Source organism: Herpailurus yagouaroundi, unplaced genomic scaffold (assembly GCF_014898765.1).
Source record: "Herpailurus yagouaroundi ecotype Mexico unplaced genomic scaffold, PumYag 190, whole genome shotgun sequence".
NCBI lineage: Eukaryota > Metazoa > Chordata > Mammalia > Carnivora > Felidae > Herpailurus > Herpailurus yagouaroundi.
Window position 1 is genome coordinate 9,595,941 of NW_024412421.1, and position 22,766 is coordinate 9,618,706.

The window sequence follows — 22,766 nt, forward strand, 5'->3', positions numbered from 1 at the left end:
GTGAGGGACCTATTTGGCCTGCGGTGCCTAGTGCATACCTAAGTGGAGATGTTGAGTAGGCAATCCAGGGTCTGATTCCCGGGGCATTCCACTGTGTAGGGATTGGAGTTCTTCCCCATCGTCAACCAGTGCATAGGTACCTTTCCCACTTGTTGGCTAAGTGCCTTTGCATTGGCTAACTCAAGAGGTTTGCTTCCCATCACTTCTGGACCACTTCTCGGCAGCCGAGACCACGTGATTGTCATTAGTGCTCCATGCGTCTAACCCAGCAGCACTTACTTAAGTGCAAACATGGACTGTGGCCAAACGTCCAGCTGTGCAGGGCCTTCTGGAGCGGCCGTGCATCTTGTCAGATCCGTGGGGTGTGTGGGATCCTCAAACAAGGCTGCATAAAAAGATGGAAGCAAAGTGGACCGGTTTCACAAGTTTGAACATGGTTCACACTAAATGTTCCAGATTCATCAGACCTGTCAAATTCCTGGCTACTACCCATATTTACTAGGGTGACCAAAAAAAAAAAAAAAAAAAAAAATGGAAGAAGAAATCTACCATTAGTTTAGCACTTTTCCTTCCTGCTGACAGGCTGGAAATGTTTATTCTGCCAGGAACATGTGGTTAATGTCACTTAACCAGCTCTTTGAAGGGGTCACAATGGCAACAGAACCAGCACGCAGAAGACTGAAGGCTGTGGATTAGTGGGGCCTGTTTGGTTGCCGGAGTGCATTCACCCTGCTCACAGCAGGCAACCAGACTCAGGTCACACTCAACAAGGCAGATCAGCATGTCTGGTTTTTTTCAGAAGCCAGAAGCCAGTATCTTTTTGTGAGAATTCTCCTGATTTGTAAACATTTGCTCCAATAAAAAAACAAAACTAAACAAAAAAAAAATCCCTCAAAACCACTACAGGCCAAACAAAACACATCTCTCTCTCTTTCTTTCTCTCTCTCTCTGGCCCAAATCCAGGCTACAGCTGGCTAACTTGAGACCTCTGTGCTGGGCCAGTGGGCCAGCCAGTCACTCTGATTCTCATACCCTCCCCCCACCCCATGACTGTAAAATGGGGCCACTGCTAGGGCCCTTGGGATGGAGGTTATGGAGGGAAACCCTGCTTCCATCCTCAGTTCTGTTTACCAGCTCTGAGACATTAGCCAGACATTTGGGTAACCTCCTAAGCCTCAGTGTCCTTACCTGTAAAATGGGGATAACTGTTACTTATCCCTGATATTTGTTGTGAGGATTAAATGAGATAACATACATAAATACCGAGTCCAAAGTTGGTGTTTACTAACTCAGTAGGAGCTGTTATTATTCAAATAATATCTGTGGAAATGCTTGGAGAACTTAAAAAGGAAGCGCTGGGTACCCGTCACTGCTGGGTCAGTGGCACACGTGCCACAGTAGGAAGCTCCTCACTGTATCTCTCCAGCAGCGGGAGGCAGCAGGGCTGGACCGCGAATGGCCTCTCTCCGCTTTCTCGCGTTTATTTTGTTCATGATGCAATGGTAGTGATGATACTCCTAAAGTCCTGGGACCTGCTGTCCAGGACAACCCGGTGCCGTGCCCCCACTGCTCCCCTGTGGGCTGCTGTCAGAGGCTGGCCGCCCTCCCACACATGGACCCTGACACACTCAGCCTCTGGGCAGCCCTCCCCATCCAGGATGGAGGGGCGCTAGAGAGACAGAAGGAGCATTTCTGCCATCCCCTTTGGGAGAAGTGAGGGATTAGTACATGCTGTGAGAGCAGGGCTGGGAGATGCTTTAGTCTGAGGTTGGACAGGGGAGCCCCTTGCGGCTCTGGCCCCCAGAGCCCTGTTGGTGCTTCGCGTTTTGACGTGACATCGCCGTGCAGGCCACCCTTGTACACAGCTCTTTGTTCTTTGTGGAAAGCACTGCCAGGCACACACTTGACTTCAGACGGTCCATTATTGGAGGCTCAGAGTACGGTAACAGGCTTGAAACAACAGACCCTGCACCAGGAAGCCGAATATTTGCTTAGGCGTTCTTGCACAGCCGGCCGAAGAGCCCCGGGGATGATTTGTGATCGGTGCGAGTCAGCAAGCCCCTGTTGGGGCTGGGGAATGCGGGAGCCCGTGCAGGAGGAACGGCCTGCGTCCAAAGGCATGAGCAGCACCACCCAGGAAGGCCCATCAGGAACTGGAGCCACACACCAAAATCAGAGCGAGTGCACCATAAGCCCCACACCCTGCCGGAATGCCACCTCCATGTGAGGGAGCGAGACCCACACCGAAGAGGCAGAGACAATGCTTTGCACTTAGTAGGTGTCAGAAGGTGTTTACCGAGTTGAATTCCATTCTTTGGCAACTCTGTTTGCCTCTGATGCTGGGAAATTGTGTGTATCGTCTGCCCCTCCCGCCATCCTTCCCAGTCCCTAACCACCCCTGTTCCCAGAAGCATGCACGTTGGAGCTCAAAGCGCAGAGGATGCAAAAGTGTCCTGGGGTGGTTGTCTCAGCAGTTGGCTATGGTGATAATAAGCAAAGATGAATGGGGTGGGGACATGAGGCAGTGTCAGGGGTCTCCCAGGACAGACGTCGTCCATTCGTTTGTTGTTCACACCTCCTGCAACCTTGTGTCTCGCTCTGTGGCTTTCAGCCCAGTGAGAGAGCAGAGGCGCATCACCGGGAACCGGAACATCAGGTAGAGCGCATTGAGTGGAGTGGATGCCGCACCGGGAGTGGTCAGCAGAAGAGCCGGGACAGGGCTCATCTGATGAGGATTCATTGAAGGCACTGGATGTTTCACAAGGGCTGCGACTTTCCAGTTACGAAACCTGATTGCTGGGACCCCTTCTTAATATGGAAGTGCCTTTCCTCCTCCTTTCCAGTTGGCCAGCATTCTTGCCCCTCATCAGCCTGGTCTCTCCCCCTGGATGTGCTTGAGATCATCAATGCTTCTTGGAAATTGTGGTCCACGGGCTGTCCATAGAGTGGTTAGGAGGTTGGACTCTTGGGAACACGTCCATTTATTGACCCTGAGAAAGCTCACTGACTTCTCTGTTAGCCAGTTTCTTGGAGAAAACTAAGCCTTTCACTAAGGCTGGATGCTGGGACGTGAGGCCCAGGGGTTGTTGGAAGGAGTGAGTGTGTGAATATCCATGAAGCCCTCAGCACATGCTGGCCACCTGCGGGCGTTCAGCAGATGCTAGCCACCGTTGTCCTTCCCCAGGACCCAACCTCACTGCCCCAGGCCTGGCTGAGTGGCGTGCCTTAGAGCTCAGACAAGTAGGCAGTATGCATTTCTCTTCTCTTTACCAGAGATCCCACTTAGAGTCTGACCGAGCGAACAGATTCTCTCAGGATGGCAGCTTGATAGGCCCATCCCCTTTGGAACGCTTGATGTCACTCTGAACCAGTTTCAGGCTTGATTCACATTCAAAGCCCCTCGGCTGCCAGCCACTGGCCCAGAAGCAGGTCTCTGCCTCAGCGCAGGCTCAGAGACCGTGAGGGACCAGGAACCACTTACCCGCCTGTTGGCCTCACGGATGAGCAACAGAGCCATCCACTGAACCCTGATTCCATTGCAAGTCAACCTCAGCCGAGGCGAAAATCCACCGAGAGGGCACAGCTGGGCCCCCACCAGCATCTGCTGCACCTGCGGCCTGAGTCGTGTGCCTTTGGCCAGAAGAGCAGAACTCACTGCCCCATCCCCGACATCCCTAGAGAGGCGAATGGATGTGGAAGCCCACAAAGCGATTTCTGTGGACTCTCTTTTTTGGGCTGTGACCATACCCTAGTGGTTATTAACGAGGCGTTTCCATCTGCTTGAGAAAGGCTGGGGCGGGAAGCCCCGGAGGCCACGGCGGGGCTATTTAAATCCACCACACAGAGACCGCCATCCTTTCTGGGCCACATCCACCACCAGGGAAGGAGGGCTGGCAGGGCTGGGTGTTGCTCCGTGTTTCTGTGACTGTGTGTCTCTCGGTCTGGCAAGGCAGGAGGCCCTCACCTGGAATTCTCCCTCACCTTCTTTCAAAGACCCAGCACAGATATGACACACAGGGAACCAGAAGACTGTGGCTTCCACGGTACAGACAGGCTCAGGACCTGAGTGCAGGTACGGTCCTCTTTGTCCGGCAAAAGTTGGCATGATGACTGACCACTGCTGTCTGCTTTGAGGGAGACGTGAGTTACCTTGGAGAGGAATGTGGACTCTGACTTGCTTTTGGCAGACCTGACCACAAGTATTTCCCCCCAGCGGGCATGAGAAATGTGATTTCCCCCAAGGAGCCCTGTTTCGGTGATCTGTACCTTTTGTCTTGAACTCTCCTTGGCAGGGATCTGAGAAGGGTGCTTTTTATTTGTCTCTTTGTTTCAGAACAAACACTCACCTAGAATTGTCTGCCATCTGGGACAGTGCTTGGGAGGCTCTCTGGCAAATCTCAAAGTTATCCCCTGGGTGCGTGCCAAGCACTCTGAACTGGAGAATGAGGATTCTTTTCATGCCCCTTTGTCTCTGCAGGTCGGGGGTGGTGTTTTGGTGTCCTTCCTCCCAATCACATGGTAAGAAGCGGAAGAAAAACAAGTCCTCATTTAAAAAGAACAGGAAGGGGAAAACCAAGAGCCTGTGAAAACCCTTTTCCAGGCTGCCTAGATCTATAATCTAGAAGAGAAGCAAGATGAGTGAAGTTCTGATGCTTTTTTTTTTTTGGGGGGGGGGGGGGGGGGGCTTATGGGGCAATGGAAAGACTTTGAGAGCCGCTGGTCCCTGAAAAATGCCTTCAGGGTAAAGTGACCTCCAGCCTGATTTGGCCACTGTAAAGTTGGGACAGGTGCTTTCCTGCAGTGCTGTAGCCGTCAGAGCCCTGAGAAATCATGCAGTAAAACCAGACAGCCCCCTTTCAGATCAGGAGGTCTCTGTGGCTAGTCCAGTGTCCTGTCACCATCGTGCCAAACAAACTCACAAAGTCTGTGCAATGTCTCTGTGGTCGTCATCATTTCCATGTGGCTGAAGCGCAAAAGGAAACACACTGGATCCTGCAACTGAGTAGCCTGGGCATGGCTGGGCAGGTGTGGAGCAGGAGCTCACCCAGGAACTGAGGCTGGAGATAGGGAGAGTCCCCATGGTGGGAGGAGAGATGGTTCTCCAAAGGAAGGGAGCATAGAAGTCGGGCAAACAAAAACAGCAGATGTCCGCTACAACCCTCATTTGCCATTTACAAAGCTCAATCTTGCTCATAGGCGGATTCTGCCGTGACTCACCACTGCACCCCACGGTGAGTGGCGAGGGAGGCGCAAGGAACCCAGATAGGAGCCCTCCCACAGATTGTCAGAGTCCCACCTGGTCCGCTTGGGTGACAGAGCCTGTCATCCTGGGGTTGGAGGGAAGATGCTTTAGATGGCTTCAGTTGGTGAATGGCTAGTCTGTGAACCGTCTGCCAGAGACAGTGGGTTCTAGTGGTCTTTTGTCTCTTTCCTGTGGTTCATGAGGCCACATCCAGGGGCTCATGAGCAGGGATCATAAATAATGAACAAACCTACTGTAGACAGGCAGGGGAAAAGGTTTTTTTCCCCAACGACTGAACAAGAGGAGCAAAGCTCTGCAGCGTCACTTGTGCCTCCTCCACAAAACATAATTAAAAAGCTGTGCACGCTGCCCACCAATGTATAATATCATTCATATACTAAACAAAATGTACTAATAAGAATACTCTGTTTCATTATGTCAGCAGCAGAAGAAAGGGCGGTCTAGCGGCTGCCCTAATCAGGGAGATGGGAAACCAGAAATGTTACTTAGATTTAGGCAGTAAAATCGACGCTGAACCAATTTGCCTCACTCACAGGCTTTTACTGTGTTTAATGAAAGCTCACGTCTCTACATAAGGCATTGTAAAAAGGGCTCGGAAGCCATAAAGCTCTCGGTCATGTCTTTGCAACGTAACCACTGAATTTAACAGTTGGATTTCAAAAAATGGCTTTGGAGTTTCCCAGAATTGAGCGTGGAGTGGGCGGTGTAAGGTGGCTGTATGTCCTGACCCTTAGAAAACCTACGGGAACCAAGATGAGGGGTAAAAGGGAGTGAACTCGCACGGCTGAGTGAGGGAGTAATCCTCATTACCGTCACTGGGAAAAGGGCCACAGGTTCTGGCCCCGAAGGGGGAAGACTGGTGAGCACCCAAGGTCGGGAGATGGGTTTAACAGCCAGGGGTTGAGGTAGTGGTGGTGGGTCAGGGAGCACATTTGTCCTGGCCCACAGTTTTAAAGGCCACCCAGCTTCACAGGAAGGAGTCCTGTGTAGAGCTGCCAAGAGGTCCTAAACGGCCGCCTGTTTCATTCAGCCATTCAGCCAACATTTACTGATCATTCACGAAGTCTAGGCACTTCTTGGGGGCACTGTGGTCAGTGAATGAGACAGACAAGGTCACTGCCCTCGTAAAGCTCATTGGTATGTGGGGAGGCTGTATACAAGTAAGTATACACATCAGGCAGTGATGCATGCTACAAGGGAAAATAAGGCAGGAGAAAGACAGGGAATGATAGAGACCACCAGAGTGGTCTGAGGAAGTGACATTTGAGCAGAGCCTGGATTTAGCGAGGCACGCAGGTCTCTGTTTCAGAGCTGCTCAATCTTTTTGTCCCTCAAGAGCCCCTTTAATTTTTTGTACCCGTGTTTTATGAGCTGTGATATTCCAAAAAGACTGCATTTGGCAAAGACATAGATATGACCATGGAACTTGGTTGACCCGAGTGAAGCAGGGTGGCCACAGGGAATTGACACACCCCAAGTCCAAACCTAGGGCAACACGCAAAAGACACGTCTAAGCTCACTGTAGCTGGTCAGTGGTAGAGCCAAGGCCAGACCCCCCAGATCTCCTGAGTGACAAAACCAGGTTGTCAGCTGTCACAGTAAATGGCAGCATTTCCTAAAATCCCTGGCATGGGAAGGGCCAGCGGCTAGAGTCTGGGGGTGGATTGGGAAGCCAAGGGTATTGGCAGAGGAGGCAGGCAGAGCTCCCTCAAAGGCTTTCCTCTAACACCAAGGCGGAGCCCCAGGTTGAGGCAATGGTGCTGACCTAAGAAAGGTGGGCCACAGCCCCTAGCTCCCGGGAGACTTCTCTTCCCCACTGCACCTGGGGCTGTGATGCTTGTTAGTGGCCAAACAGCATAAGAACCTGGGTCTTCTGCCCCCAAGTGCAAGACAACAATGTATGTCTCTAATCCAAGGCCAGGGTCCCAGGATTCAGACCAACCATGCTGCCATGAAGAGAAAAAGGAACAGAGCTCTAGAAGGCAGTGTTCCGAGCATCACACCCCCATGGAATGAGAGCTGGCCTGTGCCCCCGCTCACCCCCTGCACAGAGAGTCTTGGGAAAGGGCAAGGTCCACGTTGTTTTCCAGATAATGGCAGCAGAGGCTCTGTACTGGAATCACAACGAGTCCTGGCCTTGCCCCTGGCTCCGTCTGGTGACAATTGGCAGCTGACATCATTGCTTCTGGCCCGAGTTAGCCCTTATTAAAAATGGCATCTTTATAACAGATTTCTGCAAGTCACTGTCAACAGGACACATCCCTTGTTTTGTACCAGTCGTCCCCCTGGGGGACTGATTTGTTTAATACTATTATTTTAAATACCCTTCTATTCTGTTATTCTTAGAATTCCAAGTTTTAAATACAGTATTAATTACTAAGGGATCTTATCTATTTTTAAAAAATAATTTTTCTCGTATCATACAACTTCACCCCACAGTTAAATAACCGGTTTTAAGTTGGATCTCTCTTTTCTTTTCAAATAGCTGAAAGATCCCATCTGTGTTCACACAGTTCACTTGAGCCCAGCGCGTAAGGCCAGGGGTCACCCAGCCTCTGGCTTGTTCCGTCCAGGTTTTGTAGCTTTCTGCCTTTTTTAGGAGAAATTCGCTCATGGTCAGGCAGCCTCCCCAACAGCTGACTTTGAAGCTGGGGGGAGCTCCCGTCCACAAGCAACGCGAGCGTCCCACTGACGGCAGCATGGTTGAATGACTCAGGCCCCACTCCAATGATGGGGCACCAGGCAGCCAGCGACAACTCCTGGATGATACAGAGGCACACGGCGTGATTCCGTTTCAGGAAAGACAATACACATATGGGCTCCCAGATAAAAGGACTGAAATGTACACTAACATGTGGACGGTGCTTCTTCCAGGTGGTGGGATGATGGCGATTTTTTTTTTCTTATTCTTTTTTGCCTAGCTGTGTAAGTTAGAATCCCTAACTGTTCTGACAACAGGCCTTTCAGTCAGAGCTGGAGAAGTCAGGGAAAGAGGAGGGAAAGATGCTATTTAAAAGCGATCCACACTTAGAGCAGATTCAATGGTGGAAGTCATAATGGTTTGTGGGGGACACGTTTTTTGTTTTAATAGGTTGCTGTTTGTTGTCATGTGTATTATGATAAAATGTAAGTTGTTCGTTGGCCCTACATGATCAGCTCCCAGCTGCCCTCTCTGACCTCGTCTTCCACTCTCCCTGGTACTTACTCTATTCTAGCCCCTCTGGCTCTTCACCATTCTGCTAACACACAGGGTGCCCCGGGCCTTTGCACTTGCTGTGCTCTCTACTTGAAATGTTCTTCCTCTCATACATACAAGGTCTGGTCCTCATCAATCAGGCCTCACTTTCACATGCCACCTCCTTTCCTGGCTCCTAACTCCACACCCCCAACCCCCTCACTCTATGCTTCTTGTGTTCATCACTCTATACTATTTCTTTATTAACTTCTTTATTCTCTGTCTTCCCCAACTAGACTGTGAGTCCTTTGAAGTCAAGGGCTATGTCTGTCCTGCTCACCACTGTCTGCTGGGTGCTGTATGAACGGCACCTTACATGTAGTGGTCAGTTGTGTGGATGAGGAAGAGGAAGGCGTCACCTTCAGGAGAGCTCTGGTTTTGCCAATCAAGGAAGCAGCCTTTATGCTTAGACAAGAGCGAAGCTTCTGACCTGTCATCAGGGCCTCTGGGTCCCAGTGACTCTCTCTGCTCTCCTGGAACTCTGGGAAATCAGAAATCAGGGTCTCAGCATAATTACTTTGTAAAACGCACACATCTTACCTCTGCCCAGCCAGTGGTGTCTGAGCCAGTCGTTCAAAGCATGAGTACCCTCTGGTCCCTCAACGAGCTCATTCATTTAGGTCAAGACCCTGCTACACTGGGTAGGAGGGGGACCCGTGTCCCGACAGATAAGACTAGAGGCTTAGCCCTGCTTTAGCACCAATCGGTCTGTATCTTTTAAGTAATGTCAGCAACTGGCAACTAACAGGCCTGTGTACCAGGGCCTCCCCACATGTTCTTTAATACTGCTGACAGCTTGTAAGGGACAGCGTCATTATCCCCATTTACAGAATAGAGATCTGGGCCCACAAAGATTGAGAACCTGCCCACAGTCCACACTGTTAGTGAATAGGACTGTCAGTGTGTGTCCAGCTCCTAATGGGTGCTCATTCTATATTGTGGAAGGAAGGAAGGAAAGGAAGGAAGGAAAGACGGAAGGGTGTCCTCACAGGGATTGGGGCTGCTGCACGTCCTGGAAGCGCCCGCCTCCCATCCACCCCCTGGCTCCACCCACACAGTACCTTCTGGACCACTGTTGACCGTTCTGCTTAGCCCTCACTCTTGGTGGCATCACAAAATCAGGAGCCAGGGTCTCTCCTGCGGGTCAAACCCCACCGGGCACGACACTTCGGCTCTTTGTCAGATGAAAGTAAATGTGACAATTGGTGGGAGCACCAATGGGAAAGAAGAGAAAGGCCTTCAGCAGGACCCTCCCCTCTGCCTGTTATCCTGGGGTGCCTCCCGTCGGCTGCGCCCGCCTCAAGCTGTCTGCTGTCCTGCCAGCACCCTTAGCCTGGCCGGTGTTTGTGACATTTCCCACATGGGCTTGGCTTACTGTTTCTACTTTTTCCAGGAGGTTGGGTGGAACCCTCCCTCGGGAGGAAACATCAGACCTACGCTGGCGCCAGATCCAGAGCCGCCCTCCTGACTGGGATCTCCGGCTCCCAGTCCCACCCGCCAGCCCAGGAAGTGCCTTCTGTTCCTTTAGTACATTTCCCCAGCACCCCGTGTGCCTGCCAGGGCCTCCGGAAGACACACGGAGACCATGCAGAGAAGTGGCTCTCTGGAGCGCCACCTCGGCATGTGCTGTCCCCCCGTGTGGAGTCCTGTCTCTGTCCCTGTCTGTGCAGCCAGCTCGTGCTCAACTCTCCGTGATACTTCCTGAGCCCGTGCTGGAGATCCTCCTCTTGGACCTCTTTCCAGTGGTATTTTAATTCCTGGTAGTGCTGACTCCAGTTATAATTTAATTAAGTACTTGTGAAATTACTTATTCAATATCTACCTTCTGCAATAGAATTCAAGCTCTAGGAGGGCAGGAATTGTGTCTGCCAGTTCACTCTTGTCTCCCCAGCACCTGCTACAGTGCCTGGTATATAGGAGGTGCCAGAAAAATACATGAAAAGTGAAAGAGGGAATGAGTGAATGAATGAATGGACAAAGAACACCCTCAAAGAAGCCTCCAAATTATTGGGAACTAGAGATTTTAAGACAGAAGGGGAAACAAATCTTTCTGTTTTGCAAATGATAGATGTTTTTCTCACCTGGTATGACCCATCAGCTCCCCTGCCTCAGGGCAGCACTACGGGAAGTGAGAGGCCTGTGGCACAATGGAAAGGCCTCTGGGAATTTTGTCCCTGCTCTGCCACAAGCTAACCATAAGCTTGTAGGCAAACCTCTTCTTTCTATGTCAGTTTCCCAGCTGGAAAATGACTCTTTCTGTGCTGGTTCCAGGAAGGACCATTTCCCTATCCCAGGCAGAGGGCATCCTGGTAGGAGCACGACCTACCTTTGTTATCAGATGGCCCCAGGGTTGATTTCGCTGTTCAGCAGCGCCACTGGGAGCCCCCTAAACCCCTTTGACCTGCCATTTTCAGGGTGGTGGCATTTAACCTCACAGTCACAAGATGGCCACCATGGTGCCAGTATTTACTTTTCTCACAACTACATAGAAAGGCAAGAAGCCAGGGTGTGGTCGGTGGAGGCACAGCCAGGGTCAAGGAAGTAGTAGACTAGGGAGGCAGGAAAACTGCTCTCAAAACCCCCTCTCTTTGGACCAAGAAGGAAAACCATTTCTCAGAGGCATTTCTGGCCTACTCCCCTCCATCTTACTTGAACTGGATCATGTGGTCACTCTTAGCTGCAAGGGAGGCAGGGAAAGTAACTCACTGGGGTGACACGGGAATGTTGGGTGGCGGGCAAAACGTCTGACACACAAACCCTTCAGTTGGCCCTTGGCAGATAGCACTCTATATCGCTAGCCTTGCCATTCTTAACACTTGCCTTATCATCCAGAAGGAGAGCCCCGGGGAGGCAGGGACCAGGCCTCAAGGCTTCAAAGTCTTGAAGTCAGGCTTCAAGACCTTAAGTCAGGCTGAACCCAAGTGAAACATGTCAGGAAATTCCTATTGATTATGATTCTACCCCTTTTTACTCTGGTCCTCTCTCCCGGCCAAAATGGTCCCCCTGTTAAGCACAAGTGTCTGTCTCCCACTGAAAATGATGTGTTCTTTCAAATACCAATTGCACATTTTTTTAATGAGACAAAACCAACACGTACAGAGTAAAAAAAAAAAAAATCCCTGAATGCCACCACCCAAAAGTGATTATTGATGATACTTTGTTAAGCATTCTCCCCCTCTCCCTCCCCTCTCCACACCCCTTCCTCCTACCAACACCGTCACATGCAAACGTCGTTTTATAAAAATGGCCCCAGAGGACACACACATTGTACTCTAACTGGGGTTTTCACCTTAGGACCCGGTTCAGATCCCATGCTCTCTGATGGGTTCTGTGGAGCCCCTCATTGCTGGTGCGGGAGCCATTAAATCACTGCATCTCACTGTTCACTGTTGGATTAAATATGTGTTCCGTGAATGCAAGGTGGTCCTTTCCCACCACGGCTCGGCAGAGGCGTGGCCCCAGGGCACATGCCCATTGCTGATCAGTCTCCCTGGTGAGTGTCACACAAGTGAGGCACCGAGCACTGACCTAACCTGGACAGTCAACACGTGAATCTCCAGCTGTGATCAGAAACACATTTTATGACATCACGGAGCAGCACCCAAGTCAGAAAATCCAGCTTTTTAACCCACTGCTGCTCCTGTGATGTTCGTTAGGTAAATGAGCAGATTCTCTGCTTGAGTGCCAACAATGCCCCCCTCTCCCTGCCCCATCTTCCCTTCTGTGGCCTTGCTTGGCTTCCTCCTGGTGGGCAGTGGTCCCCTTGTGACCTCCTGGCCTCCCTGCCCTGTGGCCCCGGGGTCACGTCCTCTCCTGAAGAGGACAGACATGGTGCAGCCAGCCAACTGTAGCTCCACCCCAACCCTGCCCTGCTCACCAAATATGACAACAATAATAATAACAGTGGGGCTGATTGAGTGCTTATGATGCCCTGGATGCCCGGCACTTCTCTTTACCAACCACGACTGGCGAGGAGAGTTACTGTTACCAGGCCCGTCTCCATGGAAGGTTGAGGAAGCTGAAGCACTGAGCTGTGAAAGAGATTGCCCAGCCCCACAGCTTGAGTCTGGCTCCCAAAGCACCCCCTGAATCTAGATCCCCAAAGGGGCTATGGTGGAGGATAGAGAGACAGTTCCAATGCAGGGGAAAGGGTGCTGAGAAAGGGGAGCAGAGGGGCATTTAATCCAGCCTGCAGATGGTGTGAAAAATCGTGTTCCAGCAGCTTAGGGCCCTGAGTTCTTGAACCTCCAGAAACTGGGGGTAACAGTATATGCGTGGGGGCATTTGCCACAATCTCAGAGGCATCTGTGATTCAGAGAAGGAGAGTGGCTGCTGGGCCAGAGGATCCTCCAAGGTCCTTTCCAGCTCCTGAGCCTGTGCTTCTGTGACCATATAAGGCCACCGTGCCCAGGGAGTCTCACTGCAGCTGAGTGCAGTCCTACACTGAGAGGGGAAGCAGAGAACAAGAGAGTCCTGGTCCAGGCCTCCTGCGAGGTCCCAAGGCATTAAGGAGGGGGAGCCAAGGCAAGGGAGGCCGAGGCTCACTCCTTGTTTGCCTCTTCCCAGAAAGCTCAGACCTGTTCCAGTGGGCTCGGATGCCACCCTCCCCCGTTTCCCCCCCATTTGCACTTGAGGTCTCCTCCCTCAGTTGTGTTGCCAGGTTTCCAGAGTCTAACTGGTGGCTTCTGTCCAAAGGGAAACACTCGGGTCTGCAGTCAGCCCTTGCCTGCTCCCCATTTCTTCTTGGTCCACCCCTCAGAGTCTCTGAGTTTGGGATGGGCACCATTGTGGCATCTAACTTGGCTTTGCTTTGCTACCCTGGCTCTGCAGGCATAGGAAATCTGGTGGATTCCCACCCCAACACACACACACACACACACACACACACACACACACACACACACATCTGCCTCCTTTAGTGGGCTCCTTCGAGGTGGGGGGGGGGGGTCTTAAGCATCTGTCTACTCCAGACTCACATAGTTAATGTCCCACTTTCTCTGAGTACTGTCCAGAGCGCAGTCCTGTGCCAAATAATATGGAGAAGAGGAACTGAGACAGACGAGATGTGGTACCTGGCCTCCAGGGACTGACAGGCTGGTGGTAAAGACAGAAAATTAATAAACAAGTTTACTAGGAGATGATCTCTGATTATTGTTATTATCAAGGTGCAAATCATGTTTTAGTCATGACTCTATTAGTTATAAGTGACAGAAACCCAAGTCAAATTAGCTTAGGCAAAAATAAGAGGGAATTATTTGGCTGCTGTCACTCGAAAGTGTAGAGATAGGGTTAGCTTCAGGCATGGCTTGATCTAGTGGCTCAAATGATTGATGTCTCTGGGACTTGATTCTGTACTTGAATGAAGATCAGTTTATAGGACTATTGCAATGTGATGCCACTGACTATTGCTAAAGTGTCTCATGCAGCCTTGCTCCTGCTTTCCAAACCCTGGTATTATCTCCTCCAGGGCTCAGACCTCAGACTCCCCTGGGCTGCCTCTCCAGCCCCTGACCAGATTCCTCCTTTCCTTGCCCCACACTCCTTGGACTGATATTATAAGACATGTTCTGATACTCACTGTGTATGTGAAATCTCCGGACCCTCTGGGAACCTGGATACAGGGATCCAGAGCAGAAGAAGACTTCTGCCTCTGTGTGTCTGTCTGGTGGTCACAGGTAGGGTCTCGAATGCCACTTTGACACCTACCAGCTGTGTGACCCCAGGTAAGTGGTTCCATCTCTCTAGTTTCGGTTGTCTCATCTGTAAAGAGGTGATGATGGTTTTTATCTCCTAGGATTATCTTGAAGATTAGTACATGTAAAGCCCTTAACAGAGAGCAAACCCTCAGACATCAGCTGCTATTATTATTGTTTCTTTTACACTGCCAATGAAGGAAATTCTATTTGGGGGATTTTGACTGTGGAATGAGGATATATATTACTAATAGGTACCATTTATTATATACTTACATACGATCGGCACTTTCCATTTATTCCTCACCCAACAGCTCCTTGCAGATGAGAAACCCAAGACCTGAGGGGTGAAATCCTTTACCAGTGACACCCAGCTCGTCAGTGGTAGAGCTGGGGTTTGCCCACACCTGTGTGACTCCTAAGACTAACCACAGCTCTGCTCTGCCTCCAGAATGAGATGGGGAAATAGAAAATAAAGGGGCCTTAAGTGATACTTGTAAGGACACAGGACTCAAATCAATGCTGGTGGGGGGGGGGGGGTGCGGGTAGCGAAGATGAACAAGGTGGTATGAAAACAGTCCTGGAAGGGTGGACACTAAAAACTGCAGCGTCTTTCCCCGAGTGGCGGGATTACTGATAATATGGGTTGTTGTGGGGGGTTTTGTTGGTGGTGTTTTATATGGCCCGGATTTTCTGGTGTTAGCATTTACTATTTGGTAGTTAGAGGGCAATATAAAATCCCACCCTGAAACAGGAAGTCCAATTTTAAGCTCATATGAGCCACTTTGTACAAGGTATGGAACTCATCGTTGTGACCGGAGCAGGTTTTTCCCACATCGCATCATTTCTGCAAACCTCACGTGAAGCTTCTGTATCTCGGGCCACCCCAGGCACCAGGCTGAGACCTTTCTGGCAGTTTTCGACCCAGTCCAGCTGGTGTAGAAGAGTGTCCCGGTCGACCCGCACTCCACTCCTGGGCTGAGAGGACGTTAGGCCAAGTACTTAGTCTCTCTCAGACTCTCTTCCTGTTCTGTCAAACAGAATAAAAAACGTCCCCTCCCTGCCTTATTAGGTGGCATAAGGACTGATACTCATGGGTGTGGAAAATGATAGCCCCATCCCTAGTGTTTCAGGGGAAATCCTGAAGGCAGCCAAGGGTCTAGAGAGTATTTCCGGGAGAGTGGTAAGGCCTCCTGGCCCAAAATGAAGCATGAGAAACTCACTGCACTGACTTCTTCAGAGACAGTGTCACGGGGACCGGCAAATCCCGGCTCCACCTCTCACGTTCCCCAGCAGGTCCCACCCTCTGTGGGGAGGCTGGTCATGGAGCCTAGGTAACAACTGGCTTTTTTATATAGCTTTTTAGTTGTTCTAAAGTTTACAATATGTGTCTTAACTTACCACCTTTACTTTGAAGTGCTTCATGTGTAAGAATTTTTCAACAGCGTGTTTCCATTTTATCCCTCCTATCCTTTGTGCCGTTGTTGCATAAGTTTGCTTTTACATACGTTATAAATAACACAATATAGTTTTTTTAGCCTTTTTCCTCTCTTTGCTTCAGTTTGGATAGTTTCCATGGCGGATTGTTCAAGGCCACTAATCTTCTATGAGTTAGTTGCATACTGTGAAATTTTTATCTCAAATATTATATTTCCATCTCTAGAAATTCTGTTCTGTTCTTTTTTATATCTTCCATGTCTCTGCTCGTTATGTTCATGTTTTCCTTTAATTTCTTGAAAATATTTTAAATAGGTATTTCTAAAGTCATTATTAATTCCATCACCTCTGTCACTTCTGAGTCTGCTTCCATTGACTGATTTTTCTCCTTGTTGTGCATCACACCTTGCTTCTTTGCATAGCTGGGAATTTTGCATTGGGTGCCGGACATTAAAAAATATTGTTAAGTGTCTGATTCTGTTGTCCTGACTTAAACAGTGTTGGACTTTATTCTGTCAGGAAATTAAGTTACTCGTGGGTCAGCTCAATTTTTTAAAGCAAATTTTTAAGCTTTGTCAGGGTGGGTCTAAAGTAGCTTTTACTCTGGGGCTGGTTTAGACCTACTACTATGGCATGAGCCTTCTAGGGTCTCTGCTGAGTGATCTAGCTGTTCAACAAGGACTCTCCACTCTGCCTGGTCAGAACTCACACATCTCCCAGCCTTGAGTGAGGTTTGGGAAGTGTTCACCTTATAAGCTTCCTGATGCCTCTTCCTTGCTGAGCCCTTGCAAACTCTCCCTATTCAGCCAAAGACTGAGAAGACCCCTATTCATATATCTAGTGATTGCTCCCTCTCTGTAGATTTCTCTCCCTGGTACTCTGCCCCTCAAATTCCAGCCATCTCAGGCTTCCTGAACTTTGAGCGTTGTCTCATCAACTCAGATCTGTGCTCTTCTTGGGTTCTCCCTCTGCGCTAAGAGCTGGTAAATGCCTCCAGGTGGAAAGCCGAGGCAATCACAAGGCTGCCATATCTGTTTCCCTTGTCTCCTGGATCACAGTCCTGTACTACTTATTCTCTTGTGTCTGAAACTTCTTGTTTCTTATATTTTGTCCAATTTTCTGATTGTTTACAGTGGGAACTAGCAATTTCCTTTAAGATCCCTCTGGGGTGCATCAATGATCCAGGCTACGTGTACACTCCCTCCAGAAACTTGTACAGAAATGGATTTAGGGTTAATAAAAAGTCCATGAAAAGTGACGAGGGTCATTCTGATCTGCTTCTTAGAGAAACCCAGGATAAAGACTCACAACCCAGTATCAAGTCAAATTTTACAACAGGAATTGTTAGTGTCCATCAGCTGATGGATGGATAAATAAAATGTGGCATATCCATACAATGGAATATAACTGGGCAATAAAAAGAAATGAAGTCCAGGGATGCCTCTGTGGGTCAGTCAGTTGAACATCTTACTCTTAATCTCACCTCAGTTCTTGATTTCAGGGTTGTGAATTCAAGCCCCGCATTGGGCTCCACACTGGACATGAAGCCTACTAGAAAGAAAGAAAGAAAGAAAGAAAGAAAGAAAGAAAGAAAGAAGAAGGAAGGAAGGATGGAAGGAAGGAAGGAAGAGGGAGGGTGAAAGAGAGAGAGAGGGAGGGAGGAAGGAAGCCAGGAAGGAAGGGAAGGAAGGAAAGAAAGAGAAAAAGAGAAAGAAAGAAAGAAAGAAAGAAAGAAAGAAAGAAAGAAAGAAAGAAAGAAAGAAAAATGAAGTACTGAAAAATGCTGTACCATGATGAAATGATGAATCTTGAAAACATTATGCTAAATGAAAGAAGCTTATCACAAAAGACCACGTGTTATATGATTCCATTTATATGATATGTCTAGAATAGACAAATCTATATAAACAGAATACAGATTAGTGATTGCTTACTGTGAGGTGGGGGGTGAGTGGAGATTACTAATAGGTACAGAGTATCTTTTTGGTGGGGGACAAAAATTAGACTAGTGATCATTGTTGAACTATGCGAATATACCAAAAAACATTGACTTGCACACTTTAAATGGGTGGATTGAATGGTATGCGAGTTATGTCTCAGTAAAACTTTTTAAAAAAAGAATTGTTAGTGATTTTCTTCTGTACTGAAGGTAATGAAGGAATGGAAAAGTGCCATGTTGATGTGGAAGTCTCAGCTCTCATATTGATGTATGTACATACCATAAGTAGTATTTAATTGCGAACTGGAAAATGTGGCCAGAAGAATTTACACAGTTTTCTTGGGGGAGGTGGTGGCCACTGTTGGGTGTTAGTCTCAAAATCCATTCAGTCTTTCCTCGTTACTTCAGCTATAGGAGAACTCTTGCAACGTTTAGGTTTTATCCCCTCTTTCTAGCTTTTTCCCCTACCTGGAACCTGGTCAGCAGTAAGCCTGTACAGAGTGACTGCTCTCTGCAGGGAGAAGGGACACCAGGACATGTCTAGCCTTAACCTTGACCTCAGAGGAGTCTGAGAACAGGAGAGCAGAGAGTATCGCGTGGCCTCTGAGAACTGATGGCACTTTTGTGTCCTCCGTGTCACTATTCAGAGCCACCAGAATAAGGGTGACACGGTAGTTCAATCCCAGCCAGGGATGGAAGAGTAGGCACCCTCCTTCTGTTGGTTTTTCTGTTGTCAGAGATGACGACGGTTCATTTAAGTGAGTCCTCTTTCCTTCAAGCACTGTGAGTTTTCTGCAAAAAAAAATTATCATTCATTTGCAGGCTTCTTGCCGGGGTCTTCATCAATGTACTTCTAAGTGGAAATTTAAGTTAAGACCCTGAGCTTTGCTTAAAAATACCAATAGCTAACACTTATTGAGTTCTTCGTGTGTGCCCCTCCTGTTCTAAGCACTTTCAAGTATTATCAGCACCTTGCCAACTGATACTGCTGTCACTATAAATAGGGAGTGTAAAGACACTACGTTTCTTTTTGCCACTACTCTGTTTCAGCTTAATTTCAGTAGGTTCTTCCTTCAGATTTTATGGTACTGATGCAGCAGGTCAGTAATTCAGCATCCGGGTCGGACCCAGTCCTCAGCCAGCAAAGCCAGGAGGTTGGCCCCGGGGGCTTCACGCACCTGGCATTCTTGATGCCAAGTGAGGACAGTGCACTCATCAGATGGGTGTGTGGTTTTTCTCTCTAGGATCATCCACGAAGATGGCTTCTCTGGAGAAGACGTGAAACAGTACAAGCCTGTTGTCTACAGCAACACCATCCAGTCCCTGGCAGCCATCGTCCGGGCCATGGATACTTTGGGCATCGAATATGGTGACAAAGAGAGAAAGGTAGGCCACGGGGCCCATGGGCACCTCAGGGAGGGAGGCTGTGCTCTTTGCAACATCGGCTGCCTCCCAGGAACAGGAAGAGACTGCTGTGTGTGATAGAGAAGGCTAGTCGCCAGCCTAAGCCAGTGTATCAGTCAGCCTGGCAAATACAGTCAAACAGGGGCTTAGGTGATGGGCACACCTCCCAAGCAAAGTCGCCAGCAAAGACAGCAGACACAGAATTTGTTTATTTTGCATATGACAAAGGGTTGGTGACTGTCCTAAATTGGAACTCCTACAACACACAACATTGTGCGAGTACTTGCCCTTGGGCAATGAACTTGAACAGCAAAAGCATTTCTCAAACCAAACAAGCACTACCTGAGCACCGTCTCCCCTCCTTGGGAGAACTGTGCTTGCCTTCTTGGGAGTGGGGGGCAGCCATTTGAATTGACTCTCTTTCCTCCTTTACACCTCATTCTTCCAGGTGAGTCTGAGGACCTAAGAGGCTCTCCTTCCTGTAGGAAGTTGATGTCCTGAAATAGGGGTTGTTGGGTTTTTTTTGAACGTTTTATTTAAATTGCAGTTCGTTAACATACACTGTAATCCTGGTTTCAGGTGTACAATTTAGTGATTCAATGCTTATAGACAAGGAACTGGTTTTCAGTTGAGTTTCCAGGTGTCTGATAAGTGGTGAATGGAATAAGTGCATAAAAGCCTCTTCTTTGCAAACATTTGCATTAACTGTAAGACTGAACCATATACAGCTATCCTTGGCAAAGCTAAATAAAAGAGAGGAAGGGAAAGAAGGAAAACAGCCCTAGAGAATTCTATCCACCAGTGGCTCTTTGTGCCCTGGGGGGTCGTGAATCCCAGCAATCCTTTCCCTGTGTCCTGGAAGGTGGAGAAGGGAAGGTGGGGAGGTCTTTGAGCGCCTGGGCCCCACACTGGAGCCTCTGGATGGAGAGAATTAATCTCTGATTACTGTGTGATTCAGTAGTGTGCTACGTACATATCCTGTCTTTGCTAAAAATCATGTCCCTCACAGAGGAAAACTATCCTCGTCTGGTAAGTAATCTGTGGCCGACAGCTTTACATGTAAAATTCAATAATTTACACACAAAATTCTAATTCCATAGGGCAGACTCATCCCAGCTCAGGCATTGGCTCCTCCTCCACAGGGGTATTTGGTGCCTGAGGGTGTGTTGAAGGCCAGCCCTGGACAGGGACGACTGGTGCTGGCAGGAGGGCCGGGTCCCCGCCCCCTGCTCCTCTGAGGGGCCAAGTCCAGCAGTGGTTCTGCAAAGGAGGCACTTCCCACCAGGGGGACCTGCTTTGGTTTCTGTCATAGAACCAGGGCCTGTGGAAAGAGTGGCAATGCTAGGTCTTCATTCCTGTTTCCGTGACGCATGAACTGATGGCTTTCAGCGAGCCGGGCACGGTGCTGGCTGCCGGGGCTTCAGGAATGAGCACAGAGTGGGTGGTGCCCCAAGAAACCAGGCAGTCAGCGCATACCTACTCAGAGCATCAGAATTAGCCAAGATGGCTATAGGGCTCCATTGGTGTTAATAATAATGGCCACAGTGGTAATTGACGAGCTGTCACTTACTGAGCACTCCTAGCTGCCAGGTGCCGTGTTAAGCATCTTCTATACATTAACTCATTTTCATTAACTCAGGCATTAAAGCCCAGGGCAGGAAATGCCTGGTGTGATCTTTAGACAATGACAGGCCACAGGCCTCTTGGCCAAAGAGAGAGCAAGGTGCCCAAATCTCTGTTAACCAAATGACAGCTACAGTACAGAAGGCCCATGTGCCCACAGCACATGCCCTCCACGCTTACATGCACACACATATGCACGGTCCGTGAGATCTCCCAAGGGTATGTGTGTTCACTGCCATGCCTGCCTCCCAACCAGCTTTTCCTCCCCAAAATTCTCCTGCCCTGATTAAAACCCAGACAAGTCATTGTGACTTTGGAATGCTTTTCTCCTTCAGTTCTGAAAGCTCTACTTATTCCTGTGGAATTTTTTTTCTCCGTTTTATTACCCTGAACAGAGATTGCTTGGAAATTGGGAGGAATACGATATATCAAGGACTTATGCCAGGGACCCCTGGGGCCTCTGGGGCTGTGTCTCCTCTGTGACACAAGACAAGACAGTCCTCACGTAGGAGGGCAGGGAAGGTGCCAGTGCAAAGAGAGACCAGGACCAGAGCGGGGCTGCCCTGGAGAGTCCATTGAACACGGTACGGTCGGAGCCCAGTCCTGTCATAGGTGGCACCATGGCAGGTGCCTGACCCATCCCTAAGGCAACTCAGGCTCCTCAGGCACAATCCTTCTGGCTGACAAAGGCCTCCAGGCCCATGGGCACCTCCTCCCTTTGTTATGTCACCTGTGGGGAGCAGAAAAGAAAAGTTGACCCAAGACTCAGGCCAAAGTGAGCCAGGCAGCCGGAGAAGGTGTTTTTTGGAAGCACGCCAGCATGGATTTGCAGTCTGGGAAGCTGAGTGCAGGGATCCCTACACATTAATCTGGGTGGGGGTATGGGGGCAGCTACTTCAGACAGTTTCCCCTGAATCTGGAAGGGACATTTGTGATGAAACTTGGCTATGAGAAAGAGACAGCCATGGGAGCAGAAGGGGACAAAGATTCCAAACAAGCACGAAGGTCCTGACAGAGGAGTGAGCCTGGCATGTTGGAAGACAGAAAGCCTGAACTGCACCCTGGGAGAGCGGCAGGGCCCTGGGGTATTGGAATCTTCCAGTCAGGTCTACCTACAGCCAGCCAGTTGGTGGTTCCCAGATGCCCTGACCCCAGATGCTGGATCTCCAATCTCTTTCCTCTCTCAGGACCCCAGGGGCTGCCCACCTGGAGAGTCTGCTGTTTGGATGTTGTGAGAACTGCCCAATGCAGAGCAGACCCAGATTTGTGTTTCGGCCTCTAAAGACTCCCTCACTCTCTTGGCTTCCCCACCTCTGCCCTCCTCCCCCAACCCATCATGGATTATCTAGAGGAAGACAGCCCCATATCCAGAGCCTCCTTGGGCCAGCCAGCTTTGCACTCTCCATACAGAGAAGCATCTAGAAGCTTCCTTGCTGTACCTCATTAGAACAGGTGTTCCTGACTTCTCTTGGCAGCTGGTTCACCACCTACCCTGGCCCCCCAGTGGAGGGAGGAGTGATTGGTTTCTCTTTCAGCTTCTCTGTCATGTAGACACCCCAGGCCATATGATTGTGCATGAGCCCACTCCTGAAAGAGCCTCTACCTGGGACAAGTAACAGGGATCCCCCTACATCAATCTGGGGCTTCTACCTCCCATGCCCCAGCCACAGAAGACCACAGAAGCCCACAGAGGGGCCACAGGGGGTATCTTTGGCCCCTCCCCAAAGATACCACACACTCCCATGCCTCCAGGCCTTGTCTTAGGCCATACCCTGTGCTCCCAATGCCCTTCTCCCCTTCTCTTCCTCCTAGAATTCCTCCTGTTGACTGAGAACCAGCTTAGCTCCCTTCTCTTCTGTGAAGGCTTTCCCTTCCTTCCCCATGACAGTGAAACTCAGCTCAAGTCTTTCTCTCCATCGAGCATTTACTCACCCACCAATAGGAAAATTGGTTGTGTTACTGTTTCCTTAGAAACATGACCCTTGCTCTCTAGGGTGTTCAAAACCCATTTGAGCAGCTAACGAAAGCGGGGAGCCTTCCTGTCTGTCCCATGCACACATCTGGGAAATTTTGCCTATAATTTCAGGGGGCTCTGGAACTCATAAAGCCCACGAGGGGAGCCTAGAATAAGAAATCCCTCATAATTTCGGGTCCTTCTGCACAAGGCTTGTG

General features: G+C 49.5%; 1 protein-coding gene across 1 annotated transcript in view; it reads left to right on the plus strand.

Annotated features, from left to right (window-relative positions):
• Nucleotides 1-549: 549 nt before the first annotated feature.
• Nucleotides 550-22,766, plus strand: part of GNAO1 (G protein subunit alpha o1) — a 93,727-nt gene continuing 71,510 nt past the window's right edge. The window contains exons 1-4 of the mRNA XM_040498053.1: nt 550-554; nt 6,704-6,711; nt 17,053-17,057; nt 18,812-18,953. Of these exons, the coding sequence (XP_040353987.1) occupies nt 554; nt 6,704-6,711; nt 17,053-17,057; nt 18,812-18,953 (156 nt within the window). The 5' untranslated portion in view covers nt 550-553. The remainder of the gene's footprint in view (nt 555-6,703; nt 6,712-17,052; nt 17,058-18,811; nt 18,954-22,766) is intronic.